The sequence below is a fragment of the Typopeltis vanoorti genome, chromosome 4 (assembly GCF_054136105.1).
Source record: "Typopeltis vanoorti isolate ZY-2024b chromosome 4, IOZ_Tvanoo_1.0, whole genome shotgun sequence".
In the NCBI taxonomy this organism is placed as follows: Eukaryota; Metazoa; Arthropoda; class Arachnida; order Uropygi; family Thelyphonidae; genus Typopeltis; species Typopeltis vanoorti.
This window is the reverse complement of record NC_143552.1, coordinates 152,721,280-152,748,467: the sequence shown is the minus strand read 5'-3', so window position 1 is coordinate 152,748,467 and position 27,188 is coordinate 152,721,280. Positions and strand designations below refer to the sequence as shown.

The following is a 27,188-nucleotide window of genomic DNA, read 5'->3' as shown; positions in this document are numbered from 1 at the left end:
ACTTTTGAAAAATTTCTCTGATGAGAGTCAATTGAAAATTAGTATGTGTGATATTTTCACCAGTATGTACAATTGAAAACAGTGAGATCCCAGAGATGGAAAAAGAATTTTCTATACCATTTAATGGCCTTTCGCACACATTCAAGAGAACTGACCATCATGTCTGTCCTGTCCACAGCCCCCATATTCCTAGTATAAACCATGACACATTCAGGTTTCATTATTGGTGTATTTGTTGTTCTGTCAACTTTCTCTGATTGTTTCATAGAGTCTGTGTGGAGTGTGGTCAACATACAAACTTCTCGTTTATCAATCCGTTTTACCACCATCATATTATCTGTGTTTCTGGATTCTACCTCTCCTTTGTCTAATTATTTGTTCAGTTTCGGCAACCCTTTCCTGTTTTTCCTAACAGTCGCACATGCATTGGTACCAATTTTATCTAGCCAGTCGTACAGAAGAGGGCCAGAATACCAATTGTCTAACCACAATGTTTGCCCTTTCTGCAAATACTTTGCCACTAGGGTTTGCACCACGGCCCCAGAAATCCCAAATTCACATTCTGAAATAATGTCTGTAATTGCTCCTGTGTACACTACAAAATTTAACACATATCCAGTCTCACAGTCACACAACACAAAAACTTTGATCCCAAATCTATGTCTTTTCGAAGGAATATACTGCTTGAACTGGAGGTGGCCCTTGAACAGTACTAAGCTCTCGTCAATACATATGTTTTGAAAATGAGTAAATACTTCACTGTAGATTTTTCTCAGATGATTGATAATTGGTTGTAGTTTGTATAGTCTTTGTCCCAGAATCTGAGTTTCATTTTCATTGAAATGTAAAATACGTAAAAGTAAAAGGAATCTGTCTCTGGACATGTAGTCTGTGAACTGTGGAGTAGCTGTAAGGGGGGGGGGGGGGGTCCTTGGACCAATATTCTGCTATTGTTAGTTTTTTTTTTACCCTAGCCATAAGCATTATGATTCCAAAAAAAATATATAATTCCTCTGGGGTAGTATTTTCCATTTTTGCAAATGAGATTGGGGTGCTGGTGGTAGTTTCTGAGTCAAAAATACATAGTATTTTTAGTTTCGTCAGCGATATGTTGCATTATATGAAGGGGGAAAAATAGTTTGAAAAAATCAAAAACAGTTGAACCATTCTATAATTGCTGAAATACCTGAATTATCATTATTGAATTGGTAAACTGTTGGACGAAAATTTGTATCATGCCATTGAAACAATGAAGCGTCAGTATGATTTCTTTTTCACGGATAATACACTGGTGCTGGTGGTTCATTATCTGAACTCACCATCACTATTTTCACCATTTTCTAAAAAATAAATATCATCATTGTCACTGAAATCTGATAAATCGTAAGGTAAAGTTTCTAATACTTCTACTAATTCCACCTCAGTAAGAGAATGCTGCTGTCTGCTTGTCGAAGCCATTTTTACTAACCCTGGAATCGCCGCATCACGTGATCGCCTGGCTCCTATTGTCAAGGACTGCTCTGATAACATTGTGCATGATTTTTACCACAAAGCAGACAGAAGCTTGAAAATTAGTTCCATCTAATCCTAAGAGATGGCACTATAAGCCTGCTCAATTCAAATGCTTTCACAAACTAAATTAAATTAGTATTACACATTGAAAGTTCAAATCAAGTTAACTTGATCATAGCAAGGTTGCCATTTTTTTTTGCACTCGAGTTAACTCGACTGTAGCAGTTAAAGGATTAATTAATGAGTCTTTAAATTTACTATGCAAAAACTTGCAAGCCTCGAGGAGTGTTTCCTGGCCGAGAGAAAGAAAATCATGAGCATGATGACTTTGATGATAATGCACTTGGTCACCCAAACTCTCTTAATGATCTGTGTGAGAATGTGAAAGTTTTATTTTTTCCACTAAATACGACATCATTGCTACAACCCATGGACATCGACATCATTGCAACTTTCAAAGCCTATTTTCTTAAAAAGACATTCTCAAAGGCAGTAGAAACAACAACTGGAGAAAATGTGATTAGGCTCCATGAATTTTGGAAAAATTTTAACATTAAACACTCAATTGAAAACATTCATGACTCGTGGGAGCATGTGTCTTCTAGCTGCATAAGAGCTGTTTGAAAAAAACCTTTTGCCAGAATATGCTAATGACTTAGGTGGTTTTCAAAATCCTGTGAACAACGTGGTTGAAGAAATCATTTCAATTGGTGAAGACCACCAATTGAAAAATTTTGATGGTGTTGATGCAGATGTCATCGTCATTGTATGTTACACTTTCGCGCAGGCCTACACATTTTACCGCTTAAGCATCCATAACTGATAATCCCACGGAATAGGTTGGTTGCTCCTTATTCCCAGTGGTATCCCATGTCTGTCAAAGCATGTGTTCATGGGGCCGGTTTGTCTGCTTTGCGGAATGAAAAACCCCAGATAAACTGTCAGGAAAAAACCCTGCTGTCCACACCCAAGACCGGCTAACTTGGCTATGGCTGAGGAAGATCCTTAAGCTCCTCACGTCGTCGACAGGAATTGAACACCTTGGACACTCCTTCCCCAGGCACATGGTTACGAAGTGCAAAGCCACTAGGCTAACCTCGTGGACGATGCAGAAGATGCTAAAGAATTATTGGATTCAAATTCAAAAGATTTCAGTGACAAAAGATTTCAGTTCAATTTCAATCTTCTTGAAATTGAACAACAATGCGCATATGAAGACAATGAACAAAAGGAATGTGAAGATGAGGTTCCAAAGGAGATAACAATCAAAGAACTGGATGGAATATTTCATATTTTAGAATCACTTAAGAAGCAAGTAATGGATACGAATCCAGATGTTAATCGAATGCTTGTTTGCCGAGGTCTAGAGAGTCATTTTTTTCTTGTTATCGTAGAATTTATTCTGATAGGAAAAATCTAAAACTGTTCAAATGACTCTTGATAACTTTTTTTGATAAGTTATCAAGAAAATTTCAGTAATTTGAAAATTGCAGTAACTAATGTAGGTATAAGTATTTGTTAAACATTTATTTTGCATTCATTTTTTATCTTTCCTAAAAGAATACCACATAAAACGAATTATTAATACAATAATCAATCATTGGACGAATTGTAATTTTAACCACTGATTATTATATTTGATTAACACAATTTTGATATATGTGGTAACATCGAGGGATTAATTAATCGCGTGAATCAAGGGATACCTGTACTTGGTTTAATCCTTTATCCAAGTGTAAGCAAACAAAGTTTGCACCTGAAGTATTTTCAGGACTGGGACAACTCGTGGTAAAGGTGGTATGACTTCACATCACTTGCCTTAGTATCCCATAATGCAAAGCACATCTCCTTGCAGACATGTATAATGCTATGCATTATGGGAAGGGTCACTACCCAGATCGGTTTCGACCTTTATAACCAAGTGAAAAACTTTCAGCATCTATCTCTAATCCAGAGTATTATAATAATAAGGTGTGACAACCCTTGACAACTCGTATAGAAAAATATGACTTCCGCATTACTTCAACCTTGGTATCACCTCTCGGTCTGGCTTCCACCCTCAATAAAGGTCGAAACCAGTCTGGGCAGTGACCCCATAATGCATAGCATTATACATGTCCGCAAGGAGATGTGCTTTGCATTATGGGATACTAAGGCAAGTGATGTGGTCATACCACCTTTACCACAAGTTGCTCCAGTCCGGAAAATACTTCAGGTGCAAACTTTGCTTACACTTGGATATACTATAAAATTTCTTGGTATCTTTAATTTATAGTATACCCAAGTGAAAACTTTCAACAACTATCTATCTCTAATCCAGAGTATTATAATAATTAGGTGTGACACCTTTTTGACAACTCATATAGAAAAATATGACTTCTGCATTACTTAAACCTTGGTATCACCTCGGGGTCTGGGTAGTGACCCTTCCCATAATGCATAGCATTATACATGTCTGCAAGGAGATGTGCTTTGTATTATGGGATACTAATGCAAATGATGTGAAGTCATACCACCTTTACCACGAGTTGCCCCATCCCTGAAAATCCTTCAGGCACAAACTTTGTTTGCTTACACTTGGATAAAGGATTAAACCAAGTATATAATTTCTTGGTATCTTTAATTGATGCATTTCATCATCTAGCAAATGATGGAATAGGCTGCAGCAATACCTCACCATGTATTTCATGTTCTTAGACTCCACCTCACACCATAAAACTTGAAACTCACTGCTACAATTAAAGCTATTATTAAATGTTGCAGTCATAGCTTTCTGTCTTAACTCAACTCAAATCATTCATCATTAACATCATCCCTACTCTCTTGTCTCTCCTTCCTAAAATTATCACTCAATACCAGGTAATACATCTGCTTTTGAGAGCCAAGCCTCACTAATGCCAATAATCTGAGACTAATGCATTCACTGTTACATCCATGCTTTTTTTTTATACTCTTCTCTGTAATCGGCATGATCCAGTTGGACAACTTTCAAATTCCTAATGCTTCACTTATACAGATATCCTTATGTATGCTTAATAAGTCTGAACCAGACAAACATCAAATCTTCTTTTTATCATAATCACCTCCATCATTAAGAATATTTGTATCATTAATATAGTTTAATGACTTAGTCACTCTTATGCACAAATTCTCACCATTCCTCTCATCATGATGTAGTTTCCCTGACTCTGTGTATTAGGTTTCATACCAAAAAATAATTTCTCTAGACTGCTGATACTAAATGCATAAGTGCATGCTGTTCCTCTTATACAAATCCCTTCTTCTTTCAAACTCAATCTGAACATCCAAAAACTTGCAACCATTCTTTCTACATAGCCTACTCATTTAATTGTTTGCCATCATACCCCCTTCTTAATTCCATGTTATATACACAGGCAAATTGGTAAATTCAGAACACACACAATTTACATACAAAAAATATTGTTGTTGGTGACGATGCCATTGATTGTAGTTGTGTGTAGTGGGAGAATTAAGTAGTGGGGGGGAGATGTGTAGTGGAGTGGAGTAGCTTGCCCTCCCATGATGAGTCCTTAGAGGTGTCGTAATAATAATAATTTCTAGGTAATATATTAACTACTTTCACTAATTCCACAGGAACGCAAATACACCGACTCTTCACTGTATAGCCTCATACCTTATTGATGGTTGGCAGGGGCTTCATTGTTGCAGCTTCTGACTCTGTGAATAGTATTTCAGGCTTGTTAATTTCTTTTGTATTGCATATAGTTTTCTTCCATCTAATCCTGTGTGATGACGATTATGTTCAAAGTGGATTTTAATTCAAATTTACCATATATGCAAGTTATTTTACATGGGAAAGAAAAATAAAGTGCTAAACACACCTTTACTCAAACCTACAGTATGTGTGCTATTTAGCCCCATGGTCCAGAGACATTATGTTTATTTTTGATGAATACAGATAACTTTATAAAATACACTTCACAGTTAAAAAATAATCAGATTACATTCTGTGCTTCTTTAGATACGTTAACCACACATATTTCAAATTGTTCATTCTCTTTTGCTGTGTATTAGAAAACTTTTTTTTTTTTTTAGACACACACACCAGAAGATAGTTATATGATCAGTCACACTATTCTACTCAAAACACTGTACTCTGCCAACCAGTTTGGTTGGTTGATTAGTTAGTCCACTCTCCAACCAGGAGGCCATGGTTTCAAATGCCACTGTGGGGCATGAATATTTGTGAATATCTTTATGTGATAGATGAATTCATTGTCATGTGTGAAACCACCACCCTGCTTATTGGGTTGAAAAAGTCCCATGCTGGTCTCTAGAGCAGGGTTTCTGTATTATCTAACCCTTAGCCTGCTCATGATAGTAATGGTCATTCCATGTGAAATCGCCAAATTAAAAATTAAATTGAGACTGCATAATTTTGATGAAAGTGAGTTATTTGGTTACCCTATCCTTCAGATGGAAGAAAAAAAAATTTTTTTTTAGATTTTTCCTAGAATCTTATTAATCATGACAGCTATTTTTATTTGTTTGATCATCCACAGAATTTTTACAATTTTTGAGAGTTTAAAAATTATTCACAGCTAATTTTTAGATTGTCCAATTTCTAATTTTTTTTTTTTTTAGAAAAATTAGAAATTGGACAGTGCTCAAAGTGCATACTTTTTGATTCCTTATGTACGTTTTCAGACAAACTTTTTTTTTTCAACATGGCAGCCACTTTTATGTGTTTTGAGTGCACTTTTCTCCCATTCTGTACTCCATCCAGTCTCTAGGTTGAATCCAAAGGTTTAATTTGCTTCAAAGTTTGTGAAAGAATTAAAAACAGTCGACTTTGAAGCCCAAACAACTTATGGATGTACAGTCACCCCTTGACTTATGCCTGTTTGAGTTATGTCCTTTCGAAGATACGCGTCCGTGATCCCATACGGGAATAAATAACATTTTCGGCTATACTTTTGAACAATCATTAGTTCCTCTATTGATTTTCTGTTTGAGAAATGGGTTATTTGTGTATTTATCGTTAAATATTTCAGGATGTTTTGTGAAACATAGCCACTACATGCATAATCAAAACATCTAGTGAAGAATCACAGAAAAAGAAGCGAGCAGTTAATTTTGAAATGAAGTTGCAAAATATGGGAAAGCTACTTGCATCATGGATAGAGGACCTGAACCAAAAGTGCATACCCCTTAGCACTATGACCATAACCACTAAGGCGCTAAAGTCTTCAACATGTTGAAGGAAAAAGCAGGGCCTGATTGCGACTTTGAAATCAATGCTTCTTCCGGTTGATTCATGACATTCAAGCAGAGTGTTGCGCTACATAATGTGAAAATGTATAGTGAATCTGTAAGTGCTGATGAGAAGAGTGCCAAAGAGGCTGTGGAGAAATTGAATAAAATTATTATGCAGGAAAATTATTGGCCACCGCAAATATTTAATATGGATGAGACCTCCTTCCTTTTTTGGAAAAAAATGCCCTAGCAGACATTCATTGAACAAAGAGCTAAATCTATGTCTGGTTTCAAAGCTCTTAAAGCCTATATTACGATTCTGTTGAACTTTTGAAATGGCACAGTGAGAATTCACGAGCCATCAAAAACATTAGGAAGCCTACTTTTCCAGTTCATTGTCAGAACAATAAGAAGTCGTGGATGACTCAAAAATTGTTTGCAGATGCCTTAATCAACTGTTATGCGAGTGAAATGGAAAACTATTGTGTGAAAGAAAATGTAGAATTTAAAATTTTATTAATTCTAAATAATGCTCCAGGTCATCCACCTTACAATGGTGATCGTCACCCCAAGATCAGGGTCATTTTTCTCCCTCCAAACACTACTTCATTGACCCAACCAATGGATCAGCGAGTTCTTGCAGTGTTTAAGGCTTATTATCTACGGAAAAAAATAAATAAATAAATATTGTATAGAAAGTTATATCTGAGTATGAATAAGAAACTGCAAGCTAAAGACAATCCAAAAAGAATTCTGTTGTTATGTTGTTAAGTAAAAGATAGAATGAATGTGGAAGAATAAGTTTATGAATACAGATGCAGAAGAGTGTTCATTTAATACGTGACCATTTTGTTAAACTCTATCAATCTGATGAACGCAACATGAAGTTCAGTACTACCTCTACACTGGATGAAGAAACTGAAGTCAATGAGGAGGTACTAGAACTGCCACATAAAGTGAATTCAGCAATAGAGGCTGATTGGGGGGAGGGGTATCAGCATGGATTCTAAAAGCATGTTCATCTGAATTAGCTGTCCCTTTGACTAGACTGTATAATTTTGAGTCTCAGAACAGATATGAGTCCACAGGAGTGGAAAGGTTGTTGCACTAGGGTGATGCAAAGATTGATGTGTCTAACTAATGACCTGTCAGTATCACGGAAGTGGTGGTGAAGATTTCGGAAAAGTTGGTATGGGATGCAGAAATGGGTTGATATAGAATCTATACTTTGCAAAGAATGGCATACTAAGGGAAGGTTATGTTTTAGCAACTTGCTCACAATTTAAAATAATGTGAGTGATGTAACCTACTTAGGTATTTGCTGATAATGCAGAGATAGATAGGGTAATCAGGAATGTGATGAACATGCAGCACTTCCAGAATGATTTAAATAGGTTAGATTTGTATGTGAAAGTGGCTGTTAGTTCAATATTAATAAAGTTATGCACTTTGGCATAATGAGATATCCAGCAGTCTGTTATATATGTGGGATTATGCTAGAAGAAATTGATCAGAGTGGGATCTTAAAGTTTTAATAGATAGGAAGTTGAAGTTCAAGGGCCATATATGATGGATTCCAAATACAACTCAGAGGACAATTGCAATGTTGAAATTAACATTGACTTATAAGGATAAGGAAGTCATTTTTGCCTCTTTACAAGACCTTGATATGACCTCACGTAGACTATTGCATGCAGATGTGGTCTCCTGGTTTCCATGGTGTTGTAGATACAGTGAGAGGTTGCAACGGAGTGTTACGATGATATCAGGACTGTGGAATGTAGATTATATGGACAGATTGAGAATTTGTGAACTGCAGATTCTGACAAGCAGGAAAAATAGGAGTAATATGATAGAGACCTACAAACTTCTGAAAAGGTCATACAGAATACCGGTAAATGGAATTTTTTTTTTTTTTTTTTTTTTTTTTTTTTTTTGGAGGATGGTGAGAGGACAAGAGGGCATCCATGGTAGGGTAATCAGGAAGTTGAGAATGAATGAAGTCAAGAAAGGGAGTGAGAACTAGGTTTTTTTCTCATAGACTGCAGTGCTGTGTCATGTGACAGTAGCTGTGGGGAAAAAAAAATTTAGTGTTGACTTGTCTGCTCAGTATAAGAACAGAAGAACTTTGTTAACCTGTCTTACCACAAGAATGGTTTTGGTTTATTCGCAGAGTGGCATTTTTTCTCCACATAATGGTCCTGGAGAATGATTAAATGGTCATAAAGTCACACTTGCACAAGGTTGTTGAAAACCACACATTGTCACCACAAACCATGTTTGACTTATGTTTGAGACAGCATTGTTGGTATAAAATTCTTTTTTTATATCTAGTAAAGACATTGAACATGAAGCAAGCTGCTTAAAGATTATTATTATTATTATTATTATGTGTCACCTCCAGTGAGTCCAAAGACTCATCGAGGGAGAGTGTGCCAATACCATCGAACGATTGATCTTTTCCAACTACTAACTGCACTCAAATTTGCTTAACTTTTTTGCATGCACCATTAGTAGCAGAGGCTCTACCAATTGACCAACCTTTGCTGGCCATTTGCAAATGTAGAGAAAATTAACAACACAAGAATACAGGGTAATCAAAATTAAAGTATCCCTGTTTTAAGGCCTTGTGGAATGCCATCCAGTGATCCAAATGCTGCAAAACATTTCAGGAATACATTGTTCATCATGTTAAAGTGATATCTGAATCAAAAAAAGTAGTTCCAAAATTCACCACCAGGTGCATTATAAACACAAAATGCATGGAATTTGCATATCGTGCAACTTGCCAGGTGCCAGGAGGGTTTAAAAGATGGATATGGGATTTTTCCTTTCATTTTGGTTGTTAATACTGTCCACAGTGATGGCACTAACCTTTCCCCCAATGTGCTTTGCTCGTGAAGTTGCACTCTGCAAATTTCATCACCTGAACAAATGTCAATGAGGCCCACCATTGACATGTGCTCTGTGATGAATGATTAGTCATTTGGAAGAAATGGAGTCATTTGGAGTCAGACCTGGTAGAGTCACAAACCCCATCAGTTCACAACAAGTGAACGAAGTTGTTCAGGAACCAGTGCTGAATAACAACATTGGTTCCTGAAGTGCATGTGCTGTATCAAGATATATGGATGTGCCTTACAGAACTGTCTGGAAAATTCTATGGAAGATTCTGCATTTCTATCCATTCAAGATAACCCTGACAGATGAGTTGCACCCAGAAGACTTTGAAAGTCAACTAACATTCGCTTTAATATTTCTTGCTTGAGTTGAGTTGGATGCTGCATGGCCATGGATGATTTTGTGGGAAGATGAGGCTTACTTTCATCTGAATGGAAATGTGAATACCCACAATTGCCAGGAATGGGCTATTCAATCCAACAAATTCCTTTACATTCACCCAAAGTTACTGTCTGGTGCAGGTTTACAGCTTCATTTAACTTTGGGCCATTTTTCTTTGAGGATATTCACTTGTCGGGTCCTGTGACCTGCTCAGTTACTGTTGAGAGGTATCGTGATATGATAAACAATGTTGTGGTGCCACAGCAACAGCAGTGCCTGTGACCCCTCCACACATCAGATGATCTGTATAGGAGGGTCTTCAAGAATTTCCATGAAATGTTTCACGGAAGCCAGAGTGATCAGCTGTGCATTTCCCACTGCATGGCCATATCATTCACCTGATCTGAACCCCCCCTGTGACTTCTGGCTCTGGGGATGTCTCATAGACAGGGTTTATCAGGATCATTCTAATAACTTGCCAGTGCTGAAAGACAGCAAAATGCAGCATGTGCACAACATCAGTCTTGACAGCTGCATTCTGCCATTGAATACACTGCAGTTTCTGGTATACAGCCTATAAATGCATAATGGAAGTGAATAAAAAATGTATTATTTGTGTTTGTGTCACTTTTCTCCTTACACACACACATGCACAAACACAGAAAAATTAATACATCGACATTTTGGTACATCATACATTGGTGAATTTTGGAACTACTTTTTTTTTTTCTCTCAGATATCACTTTTGCATGATGCACAATGTATTCCTCCAAAATTACGCAGCATTTGGATCACTGGGTGGCACTCCACAGTGCCTTAAACAGGGATACTTTCATTTTGATCACCTTGTATATCAGCTTTTTTCCTAGTCAAGGAGAAAAATATAGCTGCCTACCACTTCTGCTTCTGAGGTGTTGTAGTTGTTGCGCTCACTTGAGCATCAAAGATCATTTTATCATAACTCAATCATTGTCAACAGTGATTGTCTACAATTCTATAGTAAGCTAATTCTGATTTTAAATATTACATAAAAATGAAAAATAATTTTGGTAATGTAATTTAGTATTACCCTATTTTATTTTTATATAAATGCATCTGACTTAATTGTATAATTATTTCAGATATTGGAATGTGAAATGAAAGAATTGTACGGCATACTGAAATCTTTGTATTCCAGAGAAACTGATGCTTCCTTGAAATTGCATGCTCAGCTTGCATTAGACGAAATAAACAAGATAACACGAGAATTTTTATTTCCTCAGAAGACAATGGTGAAATACATACGTATCTTAGATCCTCCTGAATGAGTGTTACCATTGTGTCATTATTAATGTGATATGTAATCGTTTTGTATGTTAGCTAAAAAACTTGGTAAAATTTAAGATCCAACTATTTACATTTTATGAAGATTAATAAAGTATTTTTTATACTCATCTCTGTAAACATAATGTGAGGATCCTTCTGATCAGATGAAAAAGATCAAACCTACTAATAATTTATTCATTAATAAATAAGGTTGATAGTATCTAATTCTTTTCTACCCTTTAAACTTTGTAGTCACTTTCCAAAATCAGCTAAATATTGGCCAGATAACTTAAGACTTTTTTTATAAGAGTTACCAGATTCATTACTCACTTATCTGAGAAGATCAACATATTAAATAAATAAGCAATCCTGTCATTCATAAGCTTATGATATCTGAATACCTTTTGTATTTATGTTTAATATTCTGGAAAGCTTTCATCAGCTGAATCTATATGAGAGAATAAACCAGAACTTATATTCATGCCCCTCATTTAGTGTGTCACAACCAGACTTGGCTTGTGTGAATGATCTAAGTATAATCATTTAGCAGCAGCAGTGTAGTTTATCATTATTTGTTACCGTTGATTTTATAACAACACGTGCAGAAAGTTTTTTCGCTTGATTTAAATTCAATTAAAAATACCAAGAAATTATATTCTTGTTAATCCTTTATTCAAGTATAAGCAAACAAAGTTTGCACATGAATGTTCTTCATGACTTCTGAAGTTACTTCAGCATTTGGGAATGAGGAAAATGAATTTCTCGAGTTCTCTTGACAGATAACTATCTCAGGCAGCACTTAAAGGAGGGCATGTGAGGATCGAGAGTTTTAGATCTCATCATTTCATCAGAGGATGTAATTGTGAGTAGGATTTCACACTTTCCTCCAGTTGGTGAGAGTGATCATGAAGTGATCACTTTCAAATGGGGTGAAAATATATTTACCAATTTTAAGAGTTACAGCAAGACCATTCAACTGCCTCTTTATAAACTAGTGTCAATTACCACAGACGGAGCACCAGCTTTAACAGGTCGTCGCAACGGTTTTATCACGCTATGTACGCATAATTAAGAGTTTCCTAATTTCTTACGGTATCATTGTATTACACATCAACAAGTGCTGTGTGCTAAAGTTTTAAATATAAAAGAAATTATGAACATAGCTTTCAAGATTTCCAATTCAATTTGAGCAAAAACTCTGCAAATGTGCTTTTTTAAGTTGCAGATGGAAGAAAGTGATAATGATGGACCTTCTGAGCTGCTTATGCATACTGATGTCAGGTGGTTAAGTTGGGGCAAATTTCTTCAAAGATTTAGGGATTTAATTGAAAAATTTAAACATTTTTTTGCCGATAGGGGCGACAAATATGAACAGTTAAAAGATGATATTTGGCTATTGGATTTAGCTTTTTCGACCGACATAACCAGTAAATTAAATGAATTAAACCTAGAGCTTCAGGGTCCCGGAAAAACAGTTTTTGATATGATTAGTTCTATCAATGCTTTAAAGAAAAATTGAATCAACTGATAGTGAAGGTTGAAATTTGGAATTGGCCAATCAGGTGAAGAAAAATCGTACAGAGTTTTTTGGATATGTGGCAAGTAGAAGGAAGACTGACAATGGTAAGATGAAGTTAATGGATGAAAGTGGTAGAATGGTATCTGCTGGAGAAGACGTTGAGGTATTCAGTGGTCAATTTATAAGAGTGTTTCATCCTGATCAGGGTGGAATTATGAGGAACTTAAGTGTAGAAGATATAGGAGAGGATGGCTTAATTGTGAGCAGGAGGTATTTGAGGAAATAACTTGATTTCAATAAGGCGATAGGATTTGATGACATCACTGCGCATCTTAAGGGAATGTTCCATATTGGGGAAATTCGGAAAGTAATTGCAGAATTTGATGACCGCTTTCAGGATTTCAAGAAACTTGAGAATGTAATTCTCTTCATGAGTTTTCCATTTGATACCAACGTAAAGCCAGAAATAATAGCAGAAAACCTTTCCTCTGTTTTTGATATGCATATTGTTATGCTAGAAGAAGAAATAATAACAAGAAATGATGTTTATGTCAAAGCAAGGGCACACAAAGAGAGATTTTGGAAATACAGGGAGGCCATAAAATAACGCCCTCTTTGGAGGCATCGGTAGCTAAAACAATAGACAGAATGAGACCAAATTTTATATTGAGACGTTTGAAGGCATGGGGAGATGATTTCCGCGAAAAAAGATTTAGTACCAAAAGTCGCCGATATGGGAAATTTTGGCACTGGCGATTCCGAAAACAAGCGGATAATTACATTAAAGGCAGATAAAATGGAATAATAACATTTCAATGGTGTAAGCGACTGCCGCGTCACTCATTCCAGTTGGATATGTGGCACGTTAGAATGATAATAAGAATAATAATAATTAAACTAAAACAACTTGCAAGAGACACAGAAATTAAAGTAGTGATTGAACTCACAGGAAATAATGTTTTATTTTATTCATCAGAATTAGGGTCACCTGGACAACATACACGATTTTCAATGTGCTGACCTTTCTTGTGTACAACAAATTACATCTGGTGTGCGACATGCTTTACAGCTGAGCATAAGGAGTTGGGTTGGATCTTCATAACAGCCTGTTTTATGTTGTCTTTCAAGACATGCAAGTTGGGAATGCCATACACAACGGATTTCAAATACCCCACAGCCAAAAGTCACATGGAGTGATGTTTGGGGATCGAGGGGGCCATGCCGTCGGAAAAAACTCACTGATAACCCTCTCATTACTGAAATGCTGGCATAAAAGGAGCTGTACTGAACGTTCAATGTGTGGCTATGCTCCGTCCTGCATAAAAATTATGGAGTCCAAACATTGTCTTTACTGCAATGCAGGAATGACAAAATTTTCCAGCATTCGTCAATAAATCTCTCCAGTAATGGAGCAGGTTACAGGACCTGTAGGGGTAGTACGCTCAAAAAAGTATTGTCCTATTATGAAATTTGCTGTGAAGCCACGCCATACTGTTACTTTTGGAGAATGCAGTGGTACTTGCTGGATCGCTTGGGGATATTCAGATGCCCAAATTCTGCAGTTGTGAGTGTTGACCGACCCATTCCGATAAAAATGAGCCTCATCACTCCACAATATTCTCCAAGGCCAGTCATTGTCGACCTCCTTCGGGCAAGAAACGTTAAGTGGAGGTCATGCAGTTATCATAATCTGCAGTAGTTAGTGCTTGCACACGACTGAACTTACACGGATAGAAGTGAAGCATTTTCTGTAAGATTTTCCAGACTGTACCATAAGCCATATCAAGTTTTCGAGCTATGGCACAAGCGCTTAGACCAGTACTGGTCCCTATGTCGTTGAACACTGCAGTAACAACGTCTGTTACTGTCTCTTCTTACACTGCTTTCTGCAAGGTCTAACTTCTAGTGATCCAGTTTGTTCAAACTTCTTAATCATAGCTCTCAGTGCTACAACTGATATAGGACCTGTACGCAGGTTATGAATTATTTCCGTAAATTCTCGAAGGGCTGCTATGGCATTGCACTGTTTAAGGTAAAACAACTTAACAAACAAAGCATGCTGAGGCAAGGTAGGACGCATATTGAGCACAATTCGTCAGTCATTCAAATAACTGCCTGAACGTTCCCAATCCCTTTTTAAGTGGAATTGGTGGTGCTGCTGTCACATACGCACAGTAAAATTTTCCCTACAGATACCTCAAAAGAGGGAAAGTTAATTTATGGCCTCCCTGTATTTACCGGAATTCAAGTATTCCTACTTAAGAAAATGTGCAGAAAATATTTATGCTTGTTTTGGTTTGACATACTTGTGCGAATCAGCATTTTCACAAATGAACATTATTAAGTCAATTTCCTTCAAGATTATTCCTTGCTTCCTGTTCAGTGTGCCTTGTGAATGGATGACCATAGTAGATTCTTTTATGTTACGAGCAGTGAAGTTGTCCTCTATGCAACATCATTTATGATGTGTTTGGGAAAAATGAAAAACTAGGCCCAAGCTGTCTTTGTTGTTATTAACATCTCCAGTCTGCTTTATTTCTAATTTTCAAACTTCTAGATGTCTGCCCTACGTAAGAAAGGCTGCAGGAACATGGAATATTATTAATCCCAGGTTGTTTGTAGAAAACGGTTGGGGTCTTTAGGTGAATGCAATGAACTTTGTATGCTTGTGTAATCAAAATGGGCTTGAAAGCCACTCTTATGTTGTAAGACTTGAGGAGACTAGCAGTCTTGAAAGAAAGTCTACCACTATAAGGGATGTAAACGGAACAACTGTAAATGTCAAGATTTTGTTGTAGAGCAGGAGTAGAGAATGGTATTTTTTGTATAATTTTCTCAGAATATTCATTGCACACAAGTAGATGGAATAGAGACTGCAATTCTTCCTTCAGTTTTTCATTATCTCTTGTAATAATAGAGATTGCCCTTTTTTGAGCATATGTATAATACTTAGATTTTGAGATGTGTGGTGCAATGAAGATGAATGTAGGTAACCCATATGAGTGGGCTTGCACTAAGTTAGAGAGAGAGAAGCCCCCTTTGGCTTTTTTGGAAATTAAAATATTTAGGAAAGGTAGTTTTCCTTCATTTTCAATTCCAAGAGATACCCTGGTCCTCCAGGTTGGGGGTTTTGCGTAATGCTGGTTACCCAGCATTACCAAGTAAAAAAAAATTCTATAACTCAGATGCCAGAGCTGGAAACTTCATTGACTGAAACAATGGAAAACGACCAAGAAAGAACAATGGTAAACAATTCGGAATCTATGATATTTTAAAAGTAGGCACGTGGAACATACGAAGACTAACAACAAAGGAATTAGAATTTGCAAAACAACTAAAAATATTAACATAGCCGTGATAACAGAAACAAAAAATTAAATGGAACAAACTATATAAATGGTTTTACTATGCTATATAGTGGAGTGGACCAACATATCAGAGCTTAAGGTGGTGTGACCATTTTAATCAATAATAAATGGAAAAATAGAATACGAAAGTACAGAAATACAAAAGTTTTCTAAATGATCAAATTATAACAGTTAATTTAAAAACAAATGGAAGCTATTTAAATATCATAGGAGTATATGCCCCTGAAGAAGATAGGAAAGAGGATTCTGAACAATTTTATGAGGAACTACAAAAACAGTTAAATAAATGTGATAAAAATAACTATATATTAATAGCATAGCAGGAGATCTTAATGCTAGAATTGGAAATAATCCAATCACAAATGTTAGAAAAATATGGAGACATTTGCTTGAATAACGATGGTCAAGAACTATTAAACTTCTGTACTTTCAATAATTTTAAAATAACTAATACTTTTTTCAAAAAAAGAATATAAATAAATATACTCGGAATGGCAGAGGAACACAATCTATAATTGATTATATCATTACTAAGAAAGTAAATCCATGTGTGAGAGATGTAGGTGTTTACAGAGGAAGTGAAATTTTTTCAGATTATTTTTAGTAGTCTGTAAAATAAAAATACTAGTAAAATGGAGAAACGAAGTAAATAAGAAAAAACAAGAAATAGAATAAGCATACAAAGTATATCTGTTACAAGAAGAAAGTATTAGAATTCTATATCAATCATGATTAACATATTACCTAAAAGAAGCCCAAATCAATAAAGAAACAGAAGAAGGATGGAAAACTTTAATAAAAATAATCCATAAAGCAGCCTCTGAAGTGCTTAAAAAGAAAAACTTCATTAAAAATCTGGAACACAGATATAGAAAATGCAATAAAAGAAAAACAAATGGCATAGATCCTTCAAAACATACAAAGGAAACAAGAAATATGCAAAAACAAAAGAAATATAGCTAAAACCATAATACCGAAAGCTCATCAAGATCCTTTGGGCAGATTTATTAATAACGTAGATAATAAAGAAGACATACATGGAAGACAAGACATAACCTACAAAATATTAAGGAAATTAAACAACGAAGAAAGAGATACAGAATCAACATAATATAAAGAAACAATGGATGGAACATAAGAATTTATGGTATGATCCAAATTTAATAACAGAAAATATTAATGAAGAAATCAATACTGATGAAGAACTAATAAATTTGGAAGAACTAAAAGAAGCAATAAAAAAAATCAGCTAATGTTTTATTCTCATGTAGGCACTAGGTGAGGTTGTTTCAGCTCTACCTAACTTTTGGAGACTGAGGGGACAGTTCAATCTTCCATGGTAGTCAATCAGAGATAGCTGGCCTAAGAGTATCACTAATTATACATGGCATCGGTGAAGACAAGCAACTGACAAGTGCCGCCATCTCGTGTGGGTTCTATGGTCAATTTTCTTGAGTTTATGGGACGAAAAATTCAGCCTGCCTGTGACAGAGAATGACTGACTCGAAAACCAGTTGGAAAAAAAAAAAGGCTTAGTAAAGGTTTCTCTAGTCGGAAACTAGACTTGACTAGAATTTAGCATGAAGAGAGGGCGTCCTGCTTAAAATTAAGCCATCCTTTCCTAAATCATCTATGCCTAAGTTCCTCATGATTCCACCCTGATCAGGATGAAACACCCTTATAAATTGATTACTGAATGCCCCAACAATATCTTCTACATAAGTTACCATTCTATCACTCATCCATTAACATCATCTTACCATGATCATTCTTCCTTCTATTTGCCACATATCTAAAAAAAATCACTAGAGTTTTTCTTTGCTTGAATTGCCACTGCTCATACTGTGCTTTTGTTTTCTTTGTTGAGTCACTCTCCTGGCTTGTTCTTCATACTCTTCATGAAACTAATTATTAACGTTATTCATCTTGTACTTCGTCCAAAGTACTTTCTTTTTCCAGATTTCATGCTTAAGCTGCACATTCATCCATTTTACATGTAGCTTATTTAGCCATTTTAGCCTTTGGAATACATTTACACATTGATGCTGTTATGTATTTCTTTGTCAGTTCCCATGCAGCATTTATTTACTTACACCACAACTCCCCATTCCATGTTATAGCTGCAAACTGTCTCCTAAGCTTGTCATAATCACCAGCCTTATAATTCCACATATATCCTTTCCTTACAAAAGACTGCATATGACTAGCCACAACACAAGTGTCACTTCATGATCCCCTTCACCGATTGCAGGAAAGTGTAAAACTTCTCTCACAATTATATCATCTGATGAAATGATAAGACCTAGAATTTGCATGCTTTTCCTTTACGTAAAGAACTCGAGTAAATCATTTTCCTTATTCCCAAATGCTGTCTTTTCATTCCAGTCTATACTGCCATAATTAAAATCACCCATAATAATTACCCTTCCTTTGTTCACTAATGGGATGCTTAAGGGTCAAAGCTATATAACTGAGAGGAGAACTTCACATAGCCTTTAAAGGAATGCCAGAACCGAACCAGGGCTTCTGACCTAATGTCCAATCCTCACCTTCTCGTGGTACACCCTGTTGGGTATCTACCTGAATACTGAACAAAATTTCATGCCATCCGGGGCGTTGCCCGGTTAAACAAGCCACCCGTTGTTTTCGCCAGCGAACCAGGGTGAACAGCAAAAAGTCAGCTACTGGTGACTGAAACAAACAAACAAAAAAAACTGGTGAGATCTTTCTGAGCAATAAATACAAAATGTTATATTCAGGGAATGACAATCAAGGAAAAGCAGAAGTATTCAACACAAAATACGAGGCTAATCTTGAATGGCAGGCAGTCTCAAGTAGAGTGATGTGGGCAAATATGAGAATGGGGAACTGGACAATGAGACTTATTTGTGCCTATGGTCCCATAGAAGGTTCTACTAAGGAACAAGTGGAGGACAGGACTTTTTTTTGATGCTTTAGAGAAAGTAACTGACACAATGAAAACGAAAAAGTTGGTTCTTGTTGGGGATCTAAATCACAGAGTAGGCAATAATTGTGAGATATACAAAAATATTTTGGGAAAATTTGGAGAAAAGAGCAAAGTTAATAATAATGGCAAATATCTGTTGGATTTCTGCTCAGGACATGGACTAGTTATTATTAACACCATGTTCCAACATAAAATGTGCACAAATTCACATGGAGAGAAGAGGCAAGGAATAAGAAAAGTCTCATTGACTATGTTATTGTTGATAGCGATGTTTTCTTGCTGGTGCAGGACATCAGAGTGTACAGAGGATTTGAAATTGGAAGTGATCATTATTTAGTCTTGAGCAGGATAAAATTGAATTTCATATTGAAAAGAATAGCATGCAAGAAAGTTTTAAAGCGAATAAAAGTTGAGCCGCTCTCAGTTTTGCCAAAGATTATTGAAGGAAAAATGAAAGAGTTTGAGAACACGAACCAAACCTTGGAGATTCGAAGGAAAGCCTTGAAGCAAACCCTGATTGATTCAGCCAAAGTGGCGTGGTGAGGTTGTCTTCAACGATAGAAAAATCAGAACTCCCTGGTGGACACAGGAAGTTAAAGAGGCAGTGAAGGAAAAGAAGAAAGCATATCAAAAGTACCTGTCAAATAAGTCAGCTTGTGCTCTTAGTGAATACAGAGACAAATGTAAGAAAGCTAAACACTAAAACTAGCTAAACAAAAGTCATGGGAGGACTTTGGCAAGAACATAGAAAATAAAAGGTGGTAAGATATTCTGGGGGTTGTTGAAGAAGCTTAGAAATGGAGGAAAGAAGTCATAGCTGTAACAGGAGTTAGAGATGATCGAGGTGACATGAAAACGGGAGAAAAAGATATCCTTGAAGTATGGAGTAATTACTTCGAAAAATCGCTAAATTAAACATGCAGTGATAGCACAGGGGTAAAAAAACACTCAACACGCATACAGTCAGGAATACATATCCATACTTGAAGTAGAAAAAGCCATCAAAGGCTTGAAATATGGAAAGGCAGCAGGAGTAAATGATATTCGGCCAGAAATACTGAAGTATGGTGGTATAAAAGTCTTACAGTGGCTGCACTGCATAGTTCAGAAAGACTGGACAGAGGGACGAATTCCCAATGATTGGAGTAGAGCTCTCATAGTACCCATATATAAAAAGGGAAATAAAACTGAATGTGAGAATTACAGATATATATCCCTACTGAGTGTTCCTGGCAAGATTTATGCAAGTATATTTGAAAAACAGTTGAGAAGAATTGTGGAAGAAAAGCTTGGTGAAGAGCAAGCTGGATTCATGCCAAAAAGAGGCTGTCAGGATCAGATCTTTACTTTACGACAAATAGTCGAAAAAGCATGGGAATATAACAAAGATCTATATTCAAATTTTGTCGATCTGGAAAAGGCATATGACAAGGTTCCATGAGAATAGCTATTCAATACGCCACAGTTATATGGTGTCAATGGGGCATTATATCAAGCAATACTTAGTCTTTATTTGAGTTGCAAGTCATTAGTTAGAATTGAAGGAAGTAGAGGAAAATTGTTTAATGTTAAATCAGGTGCGAGACAAGATGTTCACTGTCCCCTCTGTTATTCATTATTTATATGGATCACATTATGAAGGAAAGTGATATTAAAAATGATATCAAAATTGGCGGTGTTATTAATGTCAGCTCTTTAGTTTATGCGGATGCAATTATACTTCTAAATAAATCCGCTACAACTTTGCAAGATTCCCTGACTAAACTGAATAACTGTTGTTATAGATATGGTATCTATCTATCCCAATGGCTTTAACAGGCCTTTAAGGCCCACAACCTTCCAAGTATGCTTGGATTTCGTAACCGAAATACGAGGATAGAATGGTCACTCCTATGCCTCAAGGTATTCTTGGCTGTATCCCTGTGTGTTCACTGGGCCGGTTTGCCTGCTTGTGGGATGAAAAACACCAGATAAACTGGCGGAAAAAACCCTACTGCCCGCGCCCAAGACCGGCTAACTTGGCTATGGCTGAGGAAGATCCTTCAGCTCCTCACGTCTCCGACGTGAATCGAACATAGGACACTCCTTCCCCAGGGATATGGTTGCGAAGCGCAAAGCCACTAGGCTAGCCGCGCGGACTAGATATGGTATGAAGGTCAGCAATAAAAAGACAAAGACAATGAAAATAGGCAGAATCGTTGAAAATGTCAACTGCTTTGTGAACGGAGAACCTGTGGCACAAGTAAAATATTTCAGCTACTGAGACACGATTTTTAGTGAACATGGTAAATTAAATATGGAAATAGACAACAGAATCAACAAAGTTGGTATGGTATGAAGTCAGTTCAATAAATCTGTATGGAATGAGAGAGAAATTTGTCAAAACACTAAATTAGCTGTATAAACGACAGTGTTCAAACCAATTTCAAGTTATGGATCTGAGAGCTGGGTCAGAAGTAAAACACTTGACCAAAGACTAGAGACCACAGATATGAGAGTCCTGAGAAAGATTAGAGGTGTGAACAGATTTCATTAATGGCAATATCATATTAAAAACAAGGCTATTAGGAAAGAACTTGACATTGTCAGCATCCAGGAATGCGTTAGCAGAGCTAATCTCAGGTGGTACTTAAATAGAATGGGTGAGGAAAGATTAGCAAAACATGTGTTCTCTGCCAGGTTGGCAGGAAAACGACCCAGAAAAAGACGAAGATATAGGTGGATTGATACTGTACAAAGTGCCTTAGACGATAGAAATATAAGATCCGATAATGTTGGAGTCTTGACAAGTAACCGACTGATTTGGAGGTAAATTGTAGATAGAAAGTTAGTAATGATGTAAATTTTTCATGTAGTACTATTATGTCCTGACACCCCTTGAGGGCACATGGCAAGAATATATATATATATATATATATATATATTTATAATAATAATAATATTGTTATATGATATATATATTATCATTAGGTACATTAATTCGATGAGTATAATTAAAAATACAGATTTTGGATCGTCTTAAAAAGGGTTAAAAAGTATCGTAAGTTGCAAAAACCTTGGATTTAAATGAAGCAACAATCCGGACCATACCGAAAAATCAACAGAATATTAGAGTTCCTGTTGCTGCCCCAGAGCTCCAATACTTGAAAAATTTGAAAAGCTCTTAGTGTTTGGATTGATGACAGCTCAAAAATACGGATCTCACTGGACACCAGTGTTATTAAACATAAAGCTTTAAAAATTTAGAACTACTTAAAAGAAAATGGAGAATCTGCTATTAACCCCGACTTTGCTAGCAAAGATTGGTTCAGCCGTTTTGTAAAACGCTTTTCATTACAAAATATAAAAGTTCAAGAGGAAAGCGCATCAGCTGATAATAAAGCTGCCAAAACTTATCCAAAGGAATTGCAAAAAAATATTTAACAGGATGGATATACAACGCATCAGGTTTTCAATGCAGACGAGATGAGGCATTGATGGGAAAAAATGCCCAAGAGAACATTTATTTCAAAAAAATGAAAATATTGCACCAGGTTTTAAAGCATGAAAAGACCGTTTAACATTACTTTCGTGCAGTAACGCTTCAGGTGATCACATGGTAAACCCCATGCTAGTTTACAAATCCCTCATTCCTCGTGCAATGAAAAACCTAAATCAGAGTGCTTTACCGGTATATTGGACGCCAAATAAGAAAGCTTAGGTAACGACTAATTTATTTAAAATATGGTTTCTAAACTACTTAAAGCAGAAAAATCCAGATTTTAAAGTTCTACTAATATTGGATAATGCATCCAGCTATCCAAAAGATTTAAATCACCCAAATGTCAAAATAATTTTCTTACCACCAAATACAGGTTCATTACTTCATCCGTTAGATCAGGGAATTATAGCTACATTTAAAACTAATTAAATCAGGAAATCGTTGCAATGGGTTTTGAATAAAGTCAACGACGAATCTACCGAAATCACGGAAACTATTTACGCTTTTGGACTCTATTAATCTAATAACTTCATCCATCAAAGAAATAAAACCGACAACGTTAGATCCCTGTTGGAAAAATATGTGGCCAGAACTAGTTCAAAGCGAAAATCTAATCGAGCTAGCAGAAACCAGAATCGATGCCATAATAGAACTTGCTAAGTCTCTAGGAGGAGAAGGTTTTGAAGATATGAATGTCGAAGATATTCAAGAATTACTGGTGGAAGAAGAGAATGATTAAGCAATTTTGGTGGAAATGGCATCTGGAATAAACTAAATTAATTCAGTGGACGATAGAACAGATGGAAACGATGAAGTTAAATATTTTATCCTAAAAAGCATAAAAAAAGACCTAGACGTAGCCGAACAATTGGATTTATATTTTCTAAATGAAGATCCTTCACTGTAAGAAGCACAAAATTTAAGAGAGAACTTCACAAGTGCTTAGCTCCATACAACGAAATTGATAAAGAAACAATCGAAAATAACAGATTTTTTGCAAAATGTAGAGCATAGAACTCAGGATGTTGCTGAAGAAAGCTCAGAAGGTGAGGATATTTTGTTAGAAAGAAAAAAGGCCTTCGTTTAATGGTGCTTAGTAGTGTTCACGAAGGAAACGTGATTATGTTACATTATGTAAACATTATGTAATAATATTAATATGTAATACTTTTGATCAATTATTGTTTTAATAAAAATAAAATAAAATAAAAATCAGCTAACGCCTTTTTATTCCCGTATACGGGAGTAGGCGAGGCCATTTAGTCCTATCTAACTTTTGGAGACTGAGTGGGCAGTTCAATCTCCACTGGTACCCAATCAGAGACAGATGGCCCAAGGCTATCACTAATTAAGCGGTACGCAGTGAAGAGAGACGGCTCAAATGTGCCGCCATCTCGTGGTCCCTAACCCTAACACAATATATTTAATGTCTGAAATAATGTGGGTTCTACGGTCGATTTTCTTGAGTTTACAGGACGAAAAACCCGAGTTTTCCGGGAGGAAAAACCTGCTTGCCCGTGCCAGAGATCGAATAACTCGGGAATCGGTCGAAAAAAGGCTTAGAAAAATTTCCTCTAGTCGCCGACTAGACTCGAAACCAAGTCTTCCTTCGTGCGGCGGTGTGCAAACGCCACATCCATTGAGCTACACAGGCTCTTTTAATAAACATACATTTCTTTTAGTTATATAAAGAAAATAGTATATATATATGACAGCTCAAAAATACGGATAAAAATACGGAATCTATTACTCAGATCCAAGTATTTATTTTATTTTATTTTATTTTTTTAACTTTTGGAACCTACCGACCGTGTTATACGGGGTTATCTCTATTAACTCAGAAATACTGACTTTTTTTTGGGGGGGGGGGCACACTTTTTTTTACTTATCAAATGCTTATTCTCCATGTTGGCGTGGTTTTGTTTGTTGAAACATGTAGACAAAGCTATCTCAGTTGTGAACAGGCGATCCAAAGAGAGAGAGAGAGTGAGTGTGAGAGTGTGTGTGTGTGTGTGTGTGCGCGCGCACTTAACGCGAGGGGAGGGGGAAATTACAGCTTATCCACCCAAGCGAAGTGGCGCAGTTTATTATTCTGGGGGTCAATTTCAGAAATCTCGGAACAGCTCCGTTCAGTGTGTAGCTATCACACAGCCCTTCTATTACTCAGATCCAAGTAAAAAAGCAGATTGCAAATTACAATTAGAAATAACATTTGTATACTTTGTGAATATATGCGTTTCTCTACAGTAGAGTTCAAATACAATTGCATATGGGTATTGTTCAGCGTTGGCCCCCTCCAATATTATTATTATTACCACGGGCTACTCCAGGAGTCCTTAGACTCATCGAGGGAGGCCCTAAACATCATGTTCACGCAGCTGTTCAACATTCTCACAGTATCTATCATACCTTGCCTTGAACTCGCTCACTGTCAATATAAAATGAAAGTTCCTGTTTTACTATCGCCGTTCTTAAATTTTTATATATTTATCTAAAAACCGTTATATTTTCCTGTTTGTAATACAATAACGCTCGATAGTATTTTATGTAATTCATTTAGTAGCAATAGCTTTATTTTGCAGTAGTCAATGTGCTGTGCGGGCTAGGGCTAGTATCAGTACTGGCTAGTACACTCAACGCTGGAGCTGCATTCAGTGCAGACCGCACCAACCCACTACCTAGTGTGGGTAACGCGTGATTTACGTGCAGTTTGGGCTGGTAGCATGCAGCCCAAGATGCTTGCTACTGCAGGAACACAAACAACAGATTAACGTCGTTGTCGTAAGTGAATATTGTGCGGTTTTTCTTTCTTCTGTTTAATTCTAGCATTTAATTTATATTTTTGCAGAAATGAAAGAAGAGAAGAATTCTATTAAATATTGTTATATTTTAGTTTTATTTTATTAATGATATAATTTTTTCAATCCATATCTATTTTTTTTTATTACTTTTATTGCTGCAGTCTCACCACTACAAATTCTTACGAGCCGCCACTGGTATTGTTTCCCTACTTTTGTATGGGGGAAGAATCATTTTTCTCGGTTTTTGTTTTGAGAGTCGATTTTAATATTTTCTTCTGCTCTGATCGACTCACAAAGTTTTCATAGTTCCGTAGGGTGAGTTGGAGGCTTAATTTTTTTTTTAAAGATGCATTGTTGTTGTTCTTCGCTTGGAAAGTAGACTTGAAAATTTTCGTCTTCCTCTACTTGGTTGACAGTTTCCATAGTTGTGTCAGGTGGTTTTTAGATGCATTATTTGTGTGAACAAGTTAACGGTTTCCTTTCCCAAAAACGTAACTTCTTTTCCCCTTCCCGTGGGAAGGAATAGAAAAATGTCTATTTGATGATTTTGTGTGTCCTGTAGTGTGTATTTCTGTGTTTCTTTTTCCTGTGGGTGATTTGAACTTGATTTTGCATTTCTCACTGTGTCATTTTTTGTTTACTCCTGCAATCGATGCTATAATAGAAACATAATTAAATTCTCAAGAAATCACACACCAGTGCACCTAAACATTAATAAAATAAATAAAACTTATAACTCAATTACAACCTTACCAATATGAAATTCTACATATAGAATCTTAAATCCTTAAGAAATCAATGAGAATCTGAAAGAACTAAGCTATCTTCTGCAAGCATGATATTTGTTTATCAAACATCAATGCAATCTAACTGAACATTAAAATAAGTAAACAGGAATGTACGTACGAGCAAAATTAACTAACCCTCCCCTTCAAAGAATACAAAACACAAGAACAACACCCACTCAAACCACAACACTAGCGCGACTGGCAACCCAACTATCCTTCACCACATAAAAATATACATATAGAAATCTACACCACCATCACAAAAATAAATGCACCCGCCGGTGACAGTGAATTCCCCTAATCCTAAGGGATGCGATAAAAACATTCTCCCTCCCCACATGGGGAAAGACCCAAGTGGTAACGAACACGTGCCTCTCATTCCACTAAGCTACACAGGCGCAAACGGATTCTTAGCTATATGATATACGCCGGATGGGGGGGGGGGATATGTGCAAATACGGTGAATCATCGGTTGTCTTTTATGCGTGATCAGTTTGAATAATTGCACGATCGTTAACGGTCACGTATTTAAACTACAATTATGTATTTATTTTTTTTTATAACCTATAGATTCTACGAAAGATAGACATAGCGTCTAAGCATATGACTATCATTTGTATCTATCATTAAAAACTTGGATAATGAATCAAACAAGATCGGGTTGCTGCATATCAACAAAAATGATTATTCAACGAGCAAAATTACTGGCAACAGAAAGAAATATAATCGATTTTACAGGGTCGCTATCATGGTGCTTTTCATTTATGAAGTGAAATGATTTATGCATGCGTGCGAAAACGAAAGTATCAAAAAATTCCAGACGAATTCGAAAATAAAATTGGGTTTTACAGATTCATCCTAAATGCTAGAAAACGACAATTTTGAACATTCACCAATAGCTAATATGAATGAATTTCCTCTAACTT

The 27,188-nt window shown here is 36.2% G+C and overlaps 1 protein-coding gene across 1 annotated transcript in view; it reads left to right on the top strand.

Annotated features, from left to right (window-relative positions):
* Positions 1 to 11,463, top strand: part of Tango6 (transport and golgi organization 6) — a 410,302-nt gene extending 398,839 nt beyond the window's left edge. The window contains exon 19 of the mRNA XM_090391522.1: positions 11,154 to 11,463. Within this exon, the coding sequence (XP_090247648.1) occupies positions 11,154 to 11,339 (186 nt within the window). The 3' untranslated portion in view covers positions 11,340 to 11,463. The remainder of the gene's footprint in view (positions 1 to 11,153) is intronic.
* Positions 11,464 to 27,188: the final 15,725 nt, after the last annotated feature.